At 39.3% G+C, this 22,115-nt stretch overlaps 1 protein-coding gene across 5 annotated transcripts in view; it reads left to right on the top strand.

The window, feature by feature from the left end:
• The window catches only part of TRIO (trio Rho guanine nucleotide exchange factor), a 250,398-nt gene that overhangs the window by 63,119 nt on the left and 165,164 nt on the right, over nt 1-22,115 (top strand). For 3 of the 5 annotated variants that reach the window (XM_051612788.1, XM_051612787.1, XM_051612791.1), the window contains exons 2-6: nt 6,923-6,997; nt 10,796-10,910; nt 13,990-14,182; nt 14,778-15,290; nt 18,091-18,213. In XM_051612788.1, coding sequence (XP_051468748.1) covers nt 6,923-6,997; nt 10,796-10,910; nt 13,990-14,182; nt 14,778-15,290; nt 18,091-18,213 — 1,019 coding nt within the window. Of the gene's footprint in view, nt 1-3,764; nt 3,783-3,802; nt 3,831-6,922; nt 6,998-10,795; nt 10,911-13,989; nt 14,183-14,777; nt 15,291-18,090; nt 18,214-22,115 lie in introns of those variants that run through there. The other 2 variants (XM_051612790.1, XM_051612789.1) reach the window with 2 other exon arrangements.

Raw genomic sequence — 22,115 nt, 5'->3', positions numbered from 1 at the left:
AGGCAATTTCTAAGTTGTCCACATCTGTGAGGTCCCAGTTGCCATGTGGTGGCACTGCATGCCAGCTTGGTACTGATGGAGTGAATCTCCCTGCAGGAAAGTGCATAGGATGCAAAACAAGGGAACAGGAAGAGGAGGGACATTTCTGTGAGCTGTTGTGATTAAAGTGAGTGTTTGAAGGTGTAATGTTTTCTGATGAGTGGATCCTGATCTGATGAGTGAGCCTGATCAGAGCTAGAGGTGGTCAAAAGCATACTCATGTCATACCCCTGGAATTGTTTTCAATTCAAGAGTCGGTCCTTAACATTAAACAAATAACTATTAGCTACAGGAAATATTTTGCTTAAGTTCGTGACTATGGCTGCTGGAACAACACTGAAATCATACTTGTCTGGTTACGTGCCTCTAAGCTGTGTCCTTGTTGGAATCACCTAGAGGCTTTAGAATCTGGACCAAGAAAAAGTGAACAAATAAATTATTAATTCCAGGGTTACTGATGTTATTCAGTGATATATGTGTAATTTTAAAAAGTAGCTGACAGTTCTTGATTTGCTCCTCAAAAGAGAGGTGTATAGTCTTAAAGATGTTATGACAGGCATACTTAAAAGTTAGCATTCCTGAGATGAATTGTCGTTACACCTTTTTTAACTGGTCATCTGCAAGCTCAGGAAGCTTCAGAGAAGATAAAAGAATTGCAGTCTTTGCCATGATTCTCCTGAATTCTCTCCTTTTGTTGCAATGTGAAGATGGTGTGAGATTGCAGAGCAAAATGTAGAATATTGGCAATGTCTAAAACAGGAAGTGGTAACAGGGCAGTTGGGGAATTGACAGCTCTGATTGCTCTGAGTCCTTTACTTGCATACAGAAGTGTGAATCTGTAGTTAAGCCTACCATAAAATTTAAACCGACACTTAAAATATTTAAGTTAAAAATCAAGAAAAGCTATTCGTAATCCCATGCATGCACTAACTTTGGTTACCTTTTGTTTCCTGTTGTAAACCCTTTGGGTTTGATTCTCAATTAATGCCATTTTTTGCCATTTTCTACTTCATGAAAGTTCAATTTTCTTTGTCATCTTTACCTCAATAGTCTGATTTCATTTGTAAACCCAAGAACTTGTGGAGTTCAGCAATCATTGTTTCTGAAACTAATTGAAGGGAAGAATCAAATGGTGCTACTTACTTAATCTGTACTGGTTTCTATGTAATAACTTCAGAGTAAGGATGTAAAAGGCTTCACAATGGCTGCTTGTAAATCTCCTTGTGTTTTGTTTAAAATTAGGTTTTTGTGAAATAATACCATCTATAGAAAATTTCCCACTGTCCTGTTTTAAGAACATCTCCATAGCAAAATGGGAGAAGAGAAACCTGCTTTGTCTTCTCTGGACGCTTGAAAAACTTTGGAGGTAGCATATAAATTAACTTGCAGCTGAGATTTGTCATATACAGTTGCTAACTGATAAGCAAAATTGAATAAACCTGTGGATTTCCAGGATTTAAGATCGATGTCATTGTCTTGTGATATGGGGGAGGAAAAAGGGTGAATAATGAAACCTTAGCCTAGTAATGCACTAATTTTATTACATTTGAGCATATTTATTCCTTCTTTTGCTTTTTTTTTGGTCATTTTAATTAACTAGAAGGCAGTTTTTCTTGAAATGTAGCTAAGATGGCTTTACAATTAAAGGGAAGAATAGCTCAGATTTCAGAATTGTGTAGTAGATACCATACATGCTATGACATAAATGCTAAAGACAGCAACATCTTGCATACTTTTTTGCTTAAATGTTGACTAGCCACACTTTTGGGGTTTTCTCTTCAAAGATGAAATTTAATCAGGGAAACCAGTGGATGCAAAGAGTTGTGCAGAATTGTTTACAGGTCCTGCTACCTTACCTAGAGGCAGGAAGTTGCTGCTTAGGCAGGAAATGGCAGCATATCTTCCTGCATAGAATTTTTTTGTCTTTTCTTGTAGCAAATATTTTTTTCCTCTTGTAACTAACCTAAATTAATCCATATATTACCTATCTCCCCGAGTACCTAAACTGGCATTAATGTAACAGTTTTGAGTGCTGCTGTCACAGTTTCAACGTGGATTTTTTTTCCTTCCTATAGAGCTTAGCATAGTGTGTGGATTTTTGAGCAGAAGCATATCAGAGCAGGTCCTTTGAAATGAAGAGGGTGCTCTGTTGGAGAACTCACTGAATGACGTTTCTCTGGTTCAGTATGGGCTTTCTGTCAAAGAAGAGACAAGGTTTAGAATGCTGGTGCTGGAGGGAATGGCCTGGCAGAAAGGACACTTGCTTACTGTTGATGATGTGACACAGATGGAGTCATTCTCTAGAAGTCCAAAGAGAGTCTAAAGCATGGGTTGAGTCTGGCTTCGTTTTTTCTTTTTAAGATGTCCTTAAGGCACTTGTATCTGCTCCTTTCAGTTGTGTGGCTGACTGGTTACTGATCATTGCAGTGTGAGATGGTTTAGGCTACCTTGTTTCCTGTGCCTGAAGGACGCCTCAGCCTTAGACTAGCATTTGTTTTAGATGTGTGATCTACCACATGTGGTACCCAGTTTCTGTTACTGCTCTGAAGGTGATCTGCTCACTGTATTTCACTGCCTGTAGAAGGTTCCGGCAAGTTGGGTACCAAGGGAAGCAGTGGAGTTATAGAACATTGTGGTTTCCAGGCAGAAGGTGGCTCCTTTCCACTGGGTTGCTCTCCAGAGCAGGCAGCCATGCAGCTCTATGGCTGGTTCGTCACCATGGGATTTTGGAACACCTGCAGCCCAAGGGAGAGGGGGCTCTCCTGGCCATTTGGGTAAAGGGCTTGTGGAAAACTCCTATGGGTGATACCTCCATGCAGGAACTCTGTTTTTTCATGTATCTTTCAACCTGGATAAATGGCAGCAAAATATCTTAGCTTTATACCTCATGAAAAACAAGATAAGTACAGACAATGTAGTTTGTTACATTTGGCTGGCTCTAAAGTTTTGGGTGCAAGGAGGAGGTGGTGTGTTTGTGGGAAGGATGACTTTCTAGTGTATGCATCTGTTTTAAAGCTCTTTCATTGTGGGATACACCACTTCAGTAACTGCTCTGTGATAACAGACTGGTTTATTAGAAGGCTGTATCACTAATTCAGGGGATTGTGTAATTCTGAAACCTTTAAGGGGGGGAAAAAACCTCTTGAATTGGAATGCAGTACTTGGGGTGTGATACTTAAACTAGTAAAGTTGACTATAATTAGCATCATCTTCTGAACTTCCTTCTTGACTGGTAGTTAGGGAGGAGTGTATTATGTATGAGACAACAAAGGCACATACTGCTTATTAAAAACGTGAAACTGTACAATGAGTATTCCTTTAGTAAGTATTAAAATATCAAGGGTGGCTTTCTCGTTTCAGACTAAAATTATTTTGAGGAGGTACTAGCGTAGGATTTATTATTTAAACCCCCCATTTCTAAAATAAAAATGCCTTCTTAGGTTACCGGGATAGCGAAAGGCGGGATGAAGGTATGCCGTATCCGCATACACACGGTGCTTCCAAGAGAGCGGCGTGTGCCGCGGCAGCCAAAGTCCGGTTGTGCTTCGTGCTGGGCTGGTGCTTCCCCGCTGGGCTGGGCTGGGCTGGGCTGGGCTGGGCTGGGCTGGCCCGGCGAGAGCCGCCCGCACCTCCGCTCGCCCGGCGGGGGCTGCGCGGGGGCTGCGGCGGCGGGAGCTGCGGCGGCGGGGGGATGACATCACCCCCAGGAACATGTGATGCTGGCGCGGAGGGAGCCGAGCCGGGTGAGGAGAGATGGGTGCAGATATGTATGGCATTTCGTTTTGAGTGCGGTAAATGCCTTTCCGTTTATATATATGTGTATATATATATATTAATGATATCCTCGTAATCGCAGATGTTTTCTAATGTAGAGGCTTTAAAAAAATAGGGGTGTGAACGACCCGCCCCAAGCCCTTAAGACCGGCTTATATCGCTGCTTTTTTGTTTTATTGTTGCACGGTTGGAGAGAAAAATACGATACGTTCTTGCCATGTTCACCCTCCTTGCTCCCCAGCATCCTTTCAATTGTAGTCCCCACAGTCTTTTCAGTTAAGCGTTAACATTGCAGAACAGGAATAAAAATAGGCTGTTTAGAGCAGCAGGAATATGATAATCCAAGGCAGTCAGCCTTAAGGATATGCAGCTCCAGAACACGAGCCAAGTACTAACATATTTGCTAGGGTGTTTACCTTCAGCAGCCCTTTAATAGCCAAAGAAATGTTAGCTAAATGTTTCTTGCTTCTTACATGCCACAGGCAAAGTAAAATGTGCAGCAGCTACTGCACATCATCTGAGGTGAAGTAGTTTAAGGGCTTAGAAGTCTGAGCAAGCAAGTTGCGGTAACACCAGCATCTTGGGTAATTGTAAGCTGAGATAGACAGCAAAGTACAGCACTAGTTTCTGCATGCTTTTTAGGTGAGGAGAAAGTGTTTTCTATCTCTAAATTTACTGTAAAGAAAAGGGCTCTTCATGGTTGATTAGAAAACTGAGCATGCTAAATTGGCATTAAGCTTACGGTGGGTAGCTCAAAACACACACACACATGCACACACACACAAAGTAACTCTGGAAGTGTGCCTCTATGCCTTAACAGTCAACTGAAGCCCAAGTATTTCCAGCTGGAAAAAGGTATTTGCGATCGTTTTAGGTGAGTTATTTAAGCCAAAGTTTTCATAAAGTTTTGTTTAAATCTTTAATTTCTACTAAATGAAAACTTAGTAGGAACAAAACTGCAGGCAGTTTCAGTAAAAGGTTGATAACCTATAGACAGTACCCTCTAGGAAGGAATAATGCTAGACGTTTCTTTGGAGCTGCCTTAGACCCCTGAGAGTCTAAGCTCAAACATGAAAGATGCTGCTTTGTAGGTCTGGAGTTGCTGTGTAATAGAAAAATACTATCCATTCTGTAGAAACCCTCCATGTAGCATGGTTACCCAAGGAATCAATTTTCCTAGTTGAGCCTTTCTGAGAATGTGTATCAGATTTTGGGTTTGTTTTTTGTTTATAGTGTTCATGGGAGAGCAAGGAACTAACCAATGGCTGGAAGAGGATTTGTTTAGTTTTCTTTTGTTTGTAATCTGTGAGTGCTGAGACAATGTCCTGTTTGAACACTTAGGTTATCATGAACTGTAGGGACCCTGCCTTGGCTTGCATATATTGCTGACAGACATTTGTCTAAATGCATTTCTGAAAAATCCCCAGAGGTCCATAGTCTTCCACAGGCACTCCCATACACTGCTTTGCAGTTCTTTCCTTGACAAAACTTTCTATCATCTAAAGTAAACCTCTTGCTGCATTTCTAGCCAGCTTACTTCTGCCACCACTGTACCCTTCATGTTTTGAGGACTGTACCCTGTCTCCTTCACCTCAGTTCTGCAGACTAAAACAAGTGTCATCTGGTTTAGTCCTTCTTCATAGCTCATGACAGGTAAACACCTGGCCCATCTTTGTCCCATGGGTGTTCTGTTCGTTGCATTCTTGGTATGTTTTGAAGTGTATAGTGCCTATAACTAGATAATGTAGTGGCACAGCCGTCTCAGTATTGCATAACAGAAACCTTTTATGTAGTTATGCTTGGTCTCAGAGTCTGAGACCAAAGGATTTGAAACATTTTAATATTTTTGAGGAGGAAGATAAATTATGACCTCTGCCCTTGGGCATAACTGACAGTGTCTGCTGCCATCTCTTGAGGGATTGTGGCCCATTTGCACAGAGCGACAATATATTTCAGAAAAGACTGCCACATGTATACCAGAGTTTGCTCTAATTAAGTAGCTTATTTTACCTTCTAAATATCTCAAACTGTTGCTTTTAAATAAAACAACAACTGTGTTGTACTGGGCTGTTTGGACTGTTATTACTTAGTAGCACTTTAGGGCTTCAGCTGTACTGTGCGTGCTTTCCATTTACGCCAGAAGGGGCACTTTCTTCAGAAATGAGATTTTTGTTTTAAAAATGCACCTGAATCCAGAGACACTGGGACAGATCATGCAGGCAGACAGTTGAAATGTGGGTACAAAAGCCACCCAGTTTTTGTAATATGAACAAGATTGGGCCAAAAGGGGCCAGTTTTGTACAGGTCAATATAAGGTCATAAATAAAATGCGTCCTAAGTCTTTTATATTAAAGCAGGGAGAAGGTTAGAATCTGGCCACATATATGTAATGGAATTAGAGAGGAGGGACAAGCTGGTGGTGTGCTGCTTTCCAGTGTTGACTGTAATCACTCACCACAGGGACCATTTTAAACTCTGTGCTTGTGTAGAGTTAACCTGACAAAAATGTGTTCTCTGTTACAAAATGCTGCTCCTGTCAGGCAGTGGAAAAGACACAGATGAGAGCTGTGTCGCCAGTTCTGTTTGCAGAAGCAATGTAGGGCAAGTGGTGTTTAAATAGTATAGGGGATTGATTGATGGGTTTTTGTTGTGGTGGTTTGGTGTTTGTTTGGTTTGGTTTTTTGTTGTTTTTTTTTGACTGGTGATTGCTGTAAAGCTACTGTTTCTTCTTAGCTGGATATTATTTCTCTCTGCTGGAACAAAAAGGGAAAGCAGGATTTGGAATGCTTGAAAGCAACATGATTGAACTGATAGTTTTTATTTACTGATGAAAAAGGCTAATTCTATATCCTGATTTCTATGGAGGCTTGCTAACAGACCATGCTATTTGTGTTAAGGTAGTCAAAGCAATGACTTGTTGATTAGTATATTTCAGAAGTTAAGTTGTAGTTTGTTTTTTTGAATCCTTTTACTGTAAGACTGTCCTAATTCCTGTAATCATAACATTCAGATTGAATTCCAAAGCTAAATGTTTCACAGTGTGTTCATTAAATGTAGAAGCTGAGCTTGTCTGAATTTGACTAATTACCTTGTCTTTTCTTTTTTTCAGGGTTTCGCAAAAATGATGAAATGAAGGCTATGGAAGTGTTACCAATTTTAAAGGAAAAAGTGGCATACCTTTCAGGTACAGTTGTTTTCTTCTGTTCTGAAATGCATTACTGTGTTGTTCAACACATATCAAATGATATTTTTGTACTTTACGTACAATTACGAAAATAATGGAAAACTAGGGTAGCTATAGGTAGCACCTATTCCAGTTGGGTATCCCAAAAGTAACACAAGCATTGTGAAAGGTTCTGTTATAAAGAAGGTATGTATATTGTTGAATTGAGAACATACTGCTGGTTGTCTTCCCAGTCATGTCCTGCCTCCTGTATATCCAACAGCATTATTTAGAACAAGCTGTTGTACTGTAGTCATATTTCTTGCCTTATCTGTGTTTCTTCTGCTGGAAAGTTTTACATAGATGGCTTTGTTCCTGGCCCATCTGAAGCACTGGAGAAGTATCTGTGTTGCAGAAGTGAAATTTCAGTGTGTAGCAGAACAGACCAGCTTATTGTGAGATGGGCATAAGAGGGCGAGCCGTCTTTCAGAGAGACCTCTGCACGCTTAAAGCCTGGGCTAGCAAGAACAGTGTGAGGCGTAACAGAGACAAGTGCAGAGTCCTGCACCTGGGTCAGCATAACCAAAGGGCTTACAGTACAGGCCAAGGTCTGTGTGGCTGAGAAGTCTTGATGAAGGGGACTTGTCTGTGTTGCTGCAGCAGCACACTGTTGCATTATGCTCAGCTTTTTGTCCACCATCATAATGCAACAGTGTGCTGCTGCAGCAACACAGACAAACTGGATCCTGGGCTGGAACCACACGGGCATTACTAGCAGAGATGGGCTTTTCAGGCTGCATGTGGAGTACTGTGTCCGGTCCTGGTCCCCCCAATTAAAGAAAGACACAGGCAGACTGGAGAAGGTCTGCAGGAGGGCCATGAAGATGAGGGAATGGCTGGAGAACCTGCCCTAAGAGGGAAGTATGAAGAAGTTAGGTATTTTTTCACTGGAGAGGAAAAGGCTTAGGGGCTTACCTCATCACAATGTTCCAGTACTCAACAGGAAAAACCTAACTGGAAAATAATCTGCTTGAGTGTTGGCTGTGTCACCACCTGAAATAGAAAAGCCTCTTAGGGGTGTAACCATGAAGTATGACTGGAGTCTTGGATGCAATTTTTTTGTTCTCTATGAACTGAAGTCTGTTAAAAGTACAGAGACTCTTACATCTCCACACATGCTTACACAAGGAGAGCATTTTCTTACAAGGTGTGACTGCCTTGGTTTCATATGAGGAAGTAGCACATGATAACTTGTCCCACTTTTCAAACATGCTGTAAGATCCCACTGTTTAGCTTTACCTAACTACATTGAGACTAGGTAAGAAGGCATTTCCTGAAAAAGCTGCACTACTCAGCCTGTTGGGAGACCAGTGACAGGACTGCTGTTAGTGATATGCACTAGACAGAACTGATTCATGTTGGGTGACTCATGTGAGTTCACCAGCTACTCATATAACACAACTTGGCTTAAACAAAGACAGAGGGAATATCTCAGTATGGTTGGGGTTGCAGATAAAAGGAAAGGAGCTTAAAATTAAAGTCTCGCTGATGATGGAAGTAGCTTAATATGCTTTTGTTAAAGGAAGACAGATAGGGGGTGGAGTTGAATAAAGTCTCATGTGAGACAGGAAATTCCCACCTGATGCCTCATACCTTGTTGCTTTTAACATTCCTGTTTTGTATGACACTGGAGCATCAGGAACAAAGGAAATGAGAGTTATTTATTGGAAAAGGCTTAATAAAGCTTTCAGTATAGCTGATGGAAAGAAATAACTATTTTGGACTTCTTTGCATAATGTTTCCAATTTTGGTATCTGGTTTAAGCCTGGAACCCAAGGTTGTGTTAATTTATTCAATACTTACCCACCTGAAATTTGCATGACAAGTTTGTTTTCCAACATACAAAAATTTCAGGATATGATTTATCAGAAATATAAATATGATACTTTAAAAATGTGTGGGGTTTTTGTTGTTTTTTTTTTGTTTTTCTGTGGTTTATGTGGCTGGGAGCCAACTAAAGTGGCATCCAAAACAACATACAGAATATGGGTTTCTTTTCTCTACCTTGTTGGAAAATTGCCTGATACAGGAGTTGCTGTGTGGGAAAGGCCTGGAGGACTGATCAGAGGTGACTGCAAGTAACAAGGCATTTGGTTAAAATGCTTGGAGAGTGTTAAAGACAATTCAGCGTATACTCTTTCCCTGCTAGGTGCTGCTTTTGAAAGAAGAATATCCACCTTGAGCAATCAAGCACTTTTTTTTTTTTTGGGCGGGGGGGGGGGGGGGGGGGGGGGGCTGGAATCAGTAGTGTTAACCAGTTAAAATGTAAGTTTTTAAGATCTGTAGCTGATGGCTTGCGGTGCACTGAGGAGAGCATTAAGGGCTGCAGCAGACTTCCAGCTAAGTTTGGTAGCTTTGGATCCCTCTCTCTTGTGGCTTCTGCCTTACTTTTATCTTATCACTTACTATGTAAAAATCCTTATAGCTCTCTGCTTGGACAGGATGGTCAAGACCAGGGTCGCCCCTCCATTAGCACAAGACAACTCAGTTATTTTAAGTCTCATTTCCCAATTATGAGGGTCATGAAGGATATGAATGTGTATTTCTTTTTATGATTAGATTTCTGGCATTGCATCTTGACAGAAATACAAAGCTGCTTTTGCTTCTTCTGTGTTTCATTTGGTGCCTCACAGGGAACTTGTCCAGTGCCACAGCTAGGCTTAATGTCTCTAGGAAGCACACACAGACTCTGTTTGGGAGGATAGTGATGAATATTTCAGTGACTGGTCCTATTCAGTTTGCTTTTGGCCTTCCTTTCTAAGGGATTTTTTAAAACTTTATTCAATAACATGGATTCACAATGAGAAGCTGATTTAAAATGAGAAACCATTCAGGACAGAGGATTGTGTTTTTCTTTGTTTCCATGGGACAGGAGAAAACAGTCCACACATCTGTGGTTGAGAACATGCATGTGAAATTCAGTTTGTAAGACTGTGTCTATGCGATTCTACAAGTCTTGATAACTACATCTTACTGACTTGAATTTAGCATTTAGTAGTAGTTACATTTTGTTTTCACTAGCAAGGGACTAGAAATAAAATTACATTTTAATACTCAACTATATAAAGTCTGTGCAATTTATTGAATAACATTAATACATTTAAGTGGAACCATGCAAATCCAGTATATTTTTTTTGCCTTACATACTGAGTGGATTCAGTATTTCCATGTTTTGCATTGCTGACAAAATGAAAAACTACAAACTGGCAGTTCAGAATCTACACATCAGAACAGGATAAAAAGATAAATGCTTTTATAGAATCCACCTACTCATCTAGTACATTCATTGGGTGTGAAATACTACACACCTAAATTCTGTGCTAGTAATGAAGTTAATGCTGAGTATCCTCTACATACTTACCTACAAAATAGCATACCTCTGTATTTAAATTTAATCTATACAATTGCCAATTCAAAACTTAAATGCAAAGTACCATTGCTGGAGATGTCATACTGCCAGTCAAACTTGAATGTGACTGTAATATGTAGTGTAATGCTATGATTATTTTTTTATTTTGTCCCCCTTCTCCCCCCTTCATAGGAATTGTGGCAATGTGCTGATTTATACTTTGCAAATTCAGTTTTAAACTGATCTCTGAATTACAGTGGTTGGCATTTAACTTGAAATAACTTTTATTTCAAAGTGGATATTTATGAAACAGTGTAGAACTTAGGTTTTCTAAAAGTATTCTGAAGACTAGTTTTGCAGACAAGGATGATGCTATGCTGTGGGATCTTCTAACATGTTTAATTTTTCAGGTGGCAGAGATAAGCGTGGAGGTCCCATTCTAACTTTTCCAGCTCGTAGTAATCATGATAGAATACGGCAAGAAGACCTTAGAAGACTAATTTCATACCTAGCTTGTATTCCCAGGTAAGTGATGGACACTTGATGGGCTCTGAAGCTATAAAATAAAGTAAATGGTTTCTGATGGAGTACATCCACAAGCTAGAAGTCTGAACGGGTTAAGAAAATTACCAAATTCATACCAAGTTCTGTCAGTTACTGTTTTCAAACTACATTTTGGAAGAGATCAGAACAGCTGGTGTACTTTAGCTGAAAGTAGTTTATGTCTTGAAAATTACACTGCCATGCCATATTACTGTCACTTTGTTGAAGACTGCAAATGCAACTCAGTGGCTTTCAGTACCTCAGTAACTAGAAACATTCTGGTCATTATTCACAGTTTACCTTCTGTGGACTGAGGTCGGCACAACAGCTCCCAACTGTTATTTGTATTAGATAAGTTAATAGTGTACTGATACAGCACAAGAATAACCAGGAGAGAGATACGTGAAATTTCTTGTAAAGGTCTCAGATAAACCTGCAGGGACATCTTGGAAGTGCTGATACCATTGTATTACCAACAGTTTAAGCTATGAATTACAATATTGCTATTTAAATAAATGGGCAGAAGTCAAATCTAGTGCTTGTACACACCCACATTTTATATATATACTTAAAGTTGTATATATATAAAAAAGTTTTTTCACATAGAATTTTATTTCTAGTAGTAACTGAACTGGGGACAAACATGATTGTAAGACCCTGACTGTCTTAGAATCTGCCAGCATTTTGTGCAGACTGGAGCAATGCTGACTGTGCTTGAATATTTTTGCTATGACCTAAAGGAGTAGTTGTCATTACTGTTTAAAAAAAAAAAATTAAAAAAAAAAATCAAACAAACCAATCCCTGGACTATATCCCTGAGTGCAAGGTAGAAGGAGGAGGACAGGAAGAAGGCTTGAGATTTTTACTTCTGAAATAATTTGACTTCACATTTGAATGTTTGAGATGTATTTTAGCCCTCTAGATCTTCAAGTTACTAGAGAAGTTAATAAATAAAGAAGCATTGAAGTACGCCCAAGTTTTTGTAGATAATCTGGCAAAATACAGGGGTCTTCTGGCAAAAGGTATATATTAGTTTATCATCAATAGATATAAAATAAAGAGAAGGTGCAGGTTTTATATCTCAGTAAGCATGGCAAAGCTTTGAGAATAAAAGGAGCTTTATTAAGAGCAAGACTTACTTTCAAACAAGTCATGCTTTAGAGACTGATCCTGCAACTTTTGCTAATTAAAAAGTCCCAGTTGGTACAAATAGCCCCAAACCTAGTTTTTCTATTAGTTGTTGCAGTACTATTGCTCTGTGTAGCTGTAGATTCAGATGTATCAGTTGTTTATTAAGAGATCTAAATACTTAAGTTGATTAAGTCTCATAATTTTAGTAATTTCACAGTTTATCTGATTTAAAAATATTGCTGTTCTTCATCAGTTCAGACTGGACCAGGTAGTAGTGTAGTTCAGGTTTACTTAACAGATGACCTTGTCTAATTAAAGCCTCCTGAACAATTTTTGTGATCCTTGGCCAAAAGAAATTCATCTTTGCTCAGATGATGAGGCCACATGACAGGAGGGTATATCTGCATTGTATCACATGATGATGGGCTCACGCAATGGGCAGTTTGTGTGGTAGGATAGACAGGCTGAGCAACACTCGTACACTAGCATGCAGCCTTTCAATAATGGCTGTATCTTTAAGACAATAGGGGTTTTTTGTCCTTTAACCCTGTGAGGCTGTTAGAAAATGGTTTCACCGTGGTCAGAAAATTATATGTTGTAGTCTACATGTATTCTAAGCTAGTAAATTCTAATGTATTTTCCTGCCACCATTGCCATTTTTGGCATTCCTCTAGGCAGGTAGGACAGCCAGCATTTATCTTGATAAACTCTTTGTTATTTTTTTTTTAAATGGTGGTTTTATGTGTTGTTTGTGGTCTGTTTTTCTTTAAATCAACTTTTAAAAGCTCCTCTTCTCAGAAACCTGTATTGCCACTTTTTTCAGAAGCTCTTCAGCTCTCCTGTATCAGTTATAACTCATCTCTCTACAGTGTGATCCATGAGACTGTTTAAAGTATGCCAGTGAAGCTTCCATATTTGTTGGACACTGAAAACCTCACCACATGAACTCTAAAATTTCATTTACATTAGTCACATCTCTAAAAGTGAATCATGTACTCAAACAATGGACATTTGGGCCCTTTTGAAAGTCCTTTGGCTATGATGCATTGGTTTACAAATACTTTCCTTTTCTATGTTAACAAGGTCATGTCGCAAATTCCAGTGGAACAAAAGCAAAATTTCTGATGTTGGTGGTGATTGCTGCATTTGATTAGTGCCAAGCATTAAGTATGCAAAAGGTATCAATTAAAAGAAATGGGCCATTCTCTAAAGAGTTGCCAGAGAATTTGTGTGTAGCACCTGTTGACTTTTGGATAGCAAAATCGAGCTCAAATTTTGTAGAAACAGATTCATGCAGTTTTCTTCACAGCAAACATGCTTTCTTGTCCATTAACTATCCACAAACCAATCCTGTTACAGAAGTAATTCTTAATAAAGGTGGGTTTTTTCCCCTCCTCTACAGACTAACACTCCTTAACTCTCAGATCATATGGGACTAGATCTGAAACAGCTTAAAAATGTTGCTTAAGTGGTAGGTAAGAACAGTATGCCATGTTCTGTCTTTTAGAGGATCCCCTCAGGCATTAGAAAGTCATGAATATTGTCATCAGTAAAGTGTATGTGTGTTCTGAAGAGTCAATTGTAAATTAATAACAGAGTGCTGCTTCAGTAAACGGTGTGCTTAATGTGTGTGTAAGGTGAAGGACAAACCAGAATGGAAGATGAATCATCAAGATAAACAATGAAAATGAAAGAGGAGATAAAGGCAGATTATTAAATCATTAAGAGATATAAAGCTATCTCCCACAAGGAGTTTTGCAGGGAGGTGAGAGAAGCTTCCTGAGAGGTTCATGAGGTCTGTATGTGTCAGCTAGTCAACAAGGTGTGATGGTTAGATGAGGAGGCCATGCTCCTTAGGCAGTGTGATGCAGTAGAGTGTTGTGTTTGAAGCTGTAACACTTGCTGATAACCTGTTCTTCTTTTTCAACAGTGAAGAAGTATGTAAACGAGGATTCACCGTCATTGTAGATATGCGTGGGTCAAAATGGGACTCCATAAAGCCTCTGCTGAAGATTTTACAGGAATCCTTTCCATGTTGTATTCATGTTGCACTGATAATCAAGCCAGACAATTTCTGGCAGAAACAGAGGACTAACTTTGGCAGCTCTAAGTTTGAGTTTGAGGTAATTTCCCCTGTGGTGTACAAATATACATTTATGTCGTGATGTTAAGTGTGTTCACTACCAATCATCATCTTGAAAACCCTCAGACAAATCATGTTATAGATGAGTGGAGGCGTATGTTAGGCCAGTAGTGCTGGATGGAATGTGGTTTTCTTCGTGTACTTTACGTTCTTTTTTGGAGTGTGAGAAAGGTAAAATTAGGGTTTTACCCTAATGGTAAGAAGTTAGGTTTCGTCTGTTGTCTTGGTCTGTATTGTAGTAATCACGATATCACAAGCAGCAAATTGAACCTTGCTATTATCTTCCTGCTGCTTTACAATACACAGAGTCAAAATTTAGTCAGAACAGTAGTTGAAACAGTGGTTACTGTTTTATCCTTAAGTGTAGTGAGCTAAGAAAGAAATAAAATATTTCTTTTATTTGGGGAAATACCTGCAAGGACAGGAGACTTGTCAGAATTGATTAGAAAAGTTAAGTCACATAGACTTTATGGGCAAAATTATCATCTCTTAAAGAGAAAAAATGGAACTTGAAAGAAAATGTCAAATTCATTTCAGTAACAGCTTTTTTTAATTTTATTTTTTATTCTTTTTAGACAAATATGGTGTCTCTGGAAGGCCTTACCAAAGTAGTTGATCCTTCGCAGCTAACCCCAGAATTTGATGGCTGTTTGGAATACAACCATGAGGAGTGGATAGAAATCAGAGTTGCCTTTGAGGACTACATTAGCAATGCAACCCATATGCTGTCCAGACTGGAGGAACTGCAAGATATGTTGTCAAAAAAGGAAATGCCTCAGGACCTGGAAGGTGCTCGCAATATGATAGAGGAGCATTCGCAATTAAAAAAGAAAGTCATTAAGGCCCCTATTGAGGACCTTGATGTGGAAGGACAAAAGCTGCTCCAACGGATACAGAGCAGTGACAGCTTCCCCAAAAAGAACTCTGGGTCAGGGAATGCAGACTTACAGAACCTTTTACCCAAAGTATCCACCATGCTGGACAGGCTGCACTCAACACGGCAGCATCTGCATCAGATGTGGCATGTGCGGAAATTGAAATTGGACCAATGTTTTCAGCTCAGGCTGTTTGAGCAGGATGCTGAAAAGGTAAGGGATTGAGGGAGCTCAGTATAAATGCTGCATCATGGACTTTAAAGAAGTACCAAGATAACTGCAAATAGTAATTTTTGTCTTTAATCACTAGCCTTTTAATGAGAAATAAAGGATTTCTTGATTCAGCGTGACTCTTAGTCTTCTGAAGTAGAAGACAAGGAATAGTAATTCTAAGCTGTAAAAAACATGTAGTTTTCACGAGAAAAAATTGTGTTAGTGACTTTAAAGCTTTTGCTTTGATAAGTTTTTCTTCCAGATACGTGCTTTTGCGTGCATCTGTGAAGGTGAATGCTGTATGCTTTATAAAAACAGATGACTGAGGACTACACCAGTGTCCTTTTGAGCAACCCTTGGGATTTGAGTGACAGGCAGTCAACAAAGTCTGAAGAGGCTGACAAGGGGAACTGCTTCATTGATGCAGGATTTAAATTCTCGGGCTAAAAAATGATGTATCTCTTTTGACAGTGCATATGTCTTCAACAGGGTATTGAGTGATCTAGAAATGTTTCAGGTTGACCAGTCTTTTCAAATGAAACAGCCCTAGATTGTCATGGAATTTGAAGAGGAAATATGGCAGACAGTGCCCTTTTAGATGAGCTCAAATAAGATCTATTTTCATATAGAATGGTTTTGCAGTCCCTTGTTATTAACTTGTAACCATGGAACAAATAGCTTTAAGGAAGGGTGGGGAGTTTTTTCTCCAGGAGAAACAGTAACTAGGCTATGCAGTCAAGTGGTAACTATAGTCTTTGTCAGGTTTCTTAAACTATACACTGTGTAAAAATGCCTGAACTGGGTGAGAAGAAAGGTCTGTGTTCAACCAGAATCCTGCTCTGTAGTAGTGTTCATAAGCATATGCATGGGGAAGACTGAAAACTGAGCACACGTATATAGTACTTCTCTTTCCTCCTTCTTCTGTTTTCTTCCCCTACACATTCCCTTACTCTCATCGTTTCAGCTCAGGGAGTTTCTTTACATTACTCTTGATGTTTTCTGCTGTGTTTAAAAAATAAATAATTTTTTTAAAGTACCATTTAAAATAACTGTTTACTGAATGGGCAAAGCTGAAAACAGGGGGGACATGTAAAGAGTTGAAAATATCTGGTCAAGTGAATTTAGAGTTATAAAATTACTTAGAAAGTAACAAGCTATTGGTCTAGTATTGCTCTTTTGAGCTTGATACGCTTTTTAGCAACCTTTCAGCTGCTAAGTTTCAGCATTAAATACTCTTTTATTACAGCATTAATAAAAAATACTTTGATTATAATGAAAGACATATCCTTGATTTACTCATTTAAAAGTTGCCTACATAACTTGGGCTTTACAAAACTCTGTGAAATACTTGAGCCTGTGGGATTGATCCTGCCATGTGGTTGGATAAACTCCTGTCTGTTTTCTAGATTCTATAAAGTTTATATTAAATTAACGCATCTTTCTTTCAAAATACAAGGAAATGTTAGGTACCTCAAAATGGAGCTCACAGCAGTGAGCTGCTTTATCGGTGTATTTCTATGTAGTTTATTTAGGTGTAGGAAAGGACTGGGTCTTTGGAGAAATAAATTGTACTGGAAATAAATATGTTCATGTTGAGGGACTTGCACAAGTATTCACATGAAATCTGTGCTGGTTCAGCAGAGGAGAAGGTAAAGAAGTGAGGTCAGAGGGAATCAGATTTGTAGGTATTTGAAGGTAGCAAAGTCAGACTACCTAGAGAAAAGTAGTCACAAGCAGGATCGGTGTCTGTTTTGAATAATCTCCTATCACATCTTCACTGTAGTCTAGATAAGAAACTGAAAATTTTAGAAGTATGTGATCAGCTGTCTCAGGTGTCTAAGCTCTTAAAACTTTCTCTTGTTTACAGTCCTTCTATATTGTAGTAAGTTTGTCAGGTACCTGGGTGGAATAATGGATTTGTTAATACTGCTCTGTTAGCCAGCATATTCTAAAAGATCTGTAAGTGAGTGCTTACTGCTCATTGCTGCAATTTTTTTCTGAACAGTCTTTTTCATCTTATCAGAGAATAGGTGGGTCTTTTGAGCTGAGATACAGCAAAGATTTCAAGATCATTGTAGGAGGGGTGGGTGTTCAAATTTACATTTTGTTGTGTTGCTTCATCATTGAAAACTTTGTCTTGCAGTGCCACTGTGTACCTCAATTGATGGTCATTGTCGGATAAGATCTTTCCTAGAATTTGTTTGAATATTAAAACACTTGTTTTTAAACAAAACATATTTAAAGATTATGTTTAAACTTATCTGGAAGAAGTTAATGTGTAACTTTCTGCTCAAGTATCATTTTTTAATCTGTTTAGCAACACAAGTTGTTTTCAAATCTATAAAGTAACTAAATAAGAATATCAAACTTGCTGCTGAATTACTTGATCAGCAAGAATTAATTTATATTTAGTTTTCATGAGTTGCCATTTTCATTCTAAATTACTAAGGTGCTGACACCAGAGAAAGTATAAGCTTGGTAACTCACGGCTGTGCTCCAGGCCTGTTTGTTTACTTCTTTGTAGTGACAAAGTTTATTACTTTATGATTATGAATTTTCTGTCGCTTGCTGAGTTAAACACCTATAGTAAAGATTTAAGAACCTCAGCTGTTTAGTGCAAAAAGTCAGATTTTGGCAATGATTTTGTTAAAATGTAGGGTAACTTAAAATAGAGCATCAGTGTTAATTTTCATGCCCTTAAACTCTTTCTTCTGCATTCACCAATTTCTTATGTTGCTTGTCTGTGATTTCTGCCATAACAAATTAGTGATTATTTTCTTTCCTTAATATTTTCTTATAGATGTTTGACTGGATCACACACAACAAAGGTCTGTTTCTGAACAGCTACACAGAGATCGGAACTAGTCACCCCCACGCGATGGAGCTTCAGACGCAGCACAGTCACTTTGCAATGAACTGTATGGTAAGAGCAGGCCTCACTTCACAGCAATGACATGTTGTCTGTCTGCTCTCTGTTATGGTAGAACTAGTAAATCATACACATCAGTAATTCCTTCTGTTGCAAGTAGTGCAAATTTGTCTTTGAGCAGTAAAATCGTAAAACACAAAGGAGGAACACAAGGGGTAGCCAAGTACAGACGGTACTGTGATCAACTAACAAGGTTATTTTGATGAATGGCAGTATTCAGCACAACCTCAGCACTTCTCAGTTATAATCATCCAGACTTCTAGAACCTGGCATGTTTGTTTAAATATTGCTTTGAGTCTTACAGGAAATTTCAGAGAATCATGTGTGATAGGGAATTCGATGCTCTGTATGGAAAGAACTAACTTTCAGTATCTTCTGAATGGATTGCAACTCAGCAAAAAGTTTTAAGTAGTAGTGATGAACAGCTGAGTCTGCTGTAGTAATTTTCCTTATTTTTAAGAAGACACACTTCTCATTTCTGGCACAGTAGATGGAGCCAAAAATAGAATTATTTTGTCAAATATGATCTTATCATGACCTATCAGTAAGCTGCAATTAAAACTTTTAATTGTAAGTGGCAGTGAGTGAAAGCTGCTTATTTTCAGTTTCATTAATTCCTGTTTGGACATGGGGACTAAATTCTCAAGTACATTTTAGGTCCTTTTCACTAAGAGGATTGGAGGTGTTTAAGTAACTTTGGGAATCTGGGCCTAAATCCAGTCCCTGTCTGTCAGCTCAATGAAGGAACAACACTACCAGTCTTGTTAGAAATTAACTTCCTTGGCAGTCCAAGGATGGGAATTGAATTTAAGTATAGTCGAAACAATCAGCTCTTGCAAGAGGGTGTTTTTGTAGGACAGAACTACTCATTGTGGAAAGAGAGAGTGGCAAAGTAAACTTAGCTAGGTATGTGACTTGCTAAAATAATGGAAGGACTAGTAAAGCAGTTCTTCTGCATGGTAGAGCTAGAGTTAAGCCAATAGAAGACACAAGTAGAGAAAGTACATTTTCCTCTTCTGCAATTCAGCTATATTTGCAAAAGTTTAAAAAAATATAAATTAATACGAAGTTTATGAAAAGAGTAAAGCAAATGCTGGGCAACATTGTAATTAAGTTATGTGACATCATATATGGATGTAACTTTGACCACTAGGTTTGGAAGGTGCAGATTCACTCCACAGACACAGGAAGTTGCTCCTTTAAGGAGTACCTTATTGTTGTTGCTCATTGTTCAGCATATGAAGTAGAGCACAAAAACACTCTCAGAAGGACAATAGTTGTCATTGATGCAAGATGACTTTTGGAACTCAGTAATTTCGGATGGCGTTCTAGGCAATTCTTGGGCTTGTACTCTAAAGGTTAAATTCTTCTGTCAGCCTGGCCTGGTATTAGTCACTGTTGTCCTCTTTCCTTCAGATTGGATGACCTCCCCACACACACACTTTCATACTGTTCAGAAGCTATCAACAGTAGGAAGCACTTGAGCAGCGTAGCGTAATCCCTCCTGCTGTTTTTGCTGTTAATCTCTATTTTGACTGTAGTAGTCAAATGCCTTTATTACAGAGGACTTTCACTCAGCTTGTACAACGATTTCTTGAAGCATGTAAGGAGCAGCTTAAATTTGGGGCAAATTAAACTAAGTATTCAAGAGGGGAAAAACACTGCAGTTTTTCAGTGTGTTTCTGTAGCATAGCTCCCCCAAAAAAGTGGTTCTTTGGCACAGAATAGGAAAATACAAATTCAGAATGACCAGTCTTTGGTTTTGATTTAAGCAGTGTTCAGATTTTCTGAGTTTTGTTTGTGTCAAAAGCTTTACATGTAGATTTGGGGGGAAAGATTATACCTAATATGACATATAAAAAAATTATGTGAGCTGATTGAATTTTGAAAGGTCTTACTTTTCATTAGCTTTTAACTGGAAAAATGTTGAGCACTCTTAACTCCTGCCAGCTTATTCACTTGAGCTCTCTTCATATATACTCTGTGCTTAACAAGCTACTGTTTGTTCACTGTTCCTGTCAGTGTGACTCTTAAGTAATCAGAGTTGATTTAACATTTCTTACACAAATGCTCTAACATTAAAGATGGAATTTGACTGTTAACCCATCAATAGCTGTGCACATGTATTCAATTGGATGGGGTTGAGAAAGGAAGAGTGGCAACTACGTATTAGGTTTATTATATGCAGGAGATTTTGAAGGCTTTTCATTGTCACCCAAATTGGACCTTAATACATCTTGCTTTCCAGGCAGTTCCTTAGGCTCACATTGGGTGGGGAAGGGCTGTTCAAAGGGTAAATGCTGCACAAGCAGCTAAATTCAACCTCTTGCACTTGCTCACTGCTTAACCCTAATATTTGATGTTGCAGCTGCTTTTCTCAATGCACTGTGGTTGCCACAGGGCACATGTTCCCTTCACAGCAGGTGCTATCTTCTGTCAGTAGCTGGCTCTTCCATCTCCCCTTCCTTCCCAAGTAGCAGCTCTGCTTTCTGAGAGGTGCAGGAGGGCAACTTCTGCAGCTGCTTATGCCAAACTTGGGTGAGGACAAGTGGCAGCCTGTGGGAGAGATGCCAAAAATTTAAACTGGTCTTCTTCTGAAATGAGCCACCTGGATGTAAGCCATTGTGAAAGCTACTTAATTCCTGATCTGTTTACATCAAGGATGAAGAGGCTTTACTCAATATTTCTTTTTTTCCTTGTAATGTCATTTTTAGAGTCTGATTTTCGGTATTGCAGCACAAAGTAGTTGGAAGTTTAAACCAAATGTTGTAAGACAAAAAGATGAAGAATACATTGGGGGAGGAGATTTATCTGTATGTTCAGCAGTTTAATTAGCAAGCAATATGTTTAGGAATCTCATATACTCAATGTAGGGTAGGCTGATGTGGTTGCACTTCACAGAATCATAGAGTGCCAGGTTGGAAGGGATCTCTTGGATGACCTGGTCCAACCTTTTTAGATAATACTATAGTTTATATGACATGGCTCAGCACCCTGACAAGCTGAGACTTTAAAACTGTCCAATATGGGGGAATCTACCATTTCCCTTGGGAGAATATTCCAATGTTTGTCTTCATGGTGAAAAATGTACCTCTTGTGTCCAATCAGAATCTCCCCAGGAGTAACTTGTGCCCATTACCCCTCGTCTTTTCCATGTGACTCCTTGTAAACTGGGAGTCTCCATCTTCTTGGTAGCCATTTAAGTACTGGAACATTGTAATAAGGTCTCCCTGAAGCCTTCTTTTCTCAAGGCTGAACACTGTTTTCTCAGCCTCTTCTCATATGGCAGGGCCTTGAGTCCTCTGATCATCCTTGTGGCCTTTCTCTGGATCCTCTCCAACCTGCCCACATCCTTTTTGTAGAGCAGGGACCAAAACTGAATGCAGTACTCCAGGTGTGGTCTGAGAAGCACCGAGTAGAGTGGGATGAAGACGACTTTATCCCTGCTGGTGATGTCCTTGTTGATGCAGCCCAGCATCCTCTTGGCTTTCTTTGCTGCTGCAGCACATTGTTCACTCACTCATGTTGAGCCTGTTCTCCACCAAGACCCCCAGGTCCCTTTCCACAGTGCTGCTCTCTAGCCAGGGGGATCCCAGTCTGAACTGCACTCCTGGGTTATGAGTTCCCAGGTGCAAGACCTTACACTTCTCCCTGTTAAACTTCATAAGGTTCCTGCTATCCAACTCCTCCAGTCTGTCTAGGTCATCCTGGAATGTTGATCTCCCTCCTGGAGCGTCAACCTCTCCACTCATCCTGGCGTCATCAGCAAACTTCATCAGGGTGCTCTTGATCCTAACATCCAGGTCATGTACAAAGATGTATCAAAAGCCTTGGAGAAGTCCAGGTAGACTGTGCAGTTGAAGTACTTGAGGGTAACAGGAAAAAATTTGTGAAGG

This window comes from Apus apus, chromosome 2 (assembly GCF_020740795.1).
Source record: "Apus apus isolate bApuApu2 chromosome 2, bApuApu2.pri.cur, whole genome shotgun sequence".
Classification (NCBI taxonomy): domain Eukaryota; kingdom Metazoa; phylum Chordata; class Aves; order Apodiformes; family Apodidae; genus Apus; species Apus apus.
This window is presented reverse-complemented; position numbering and strand designations above follow the sequence as displayed.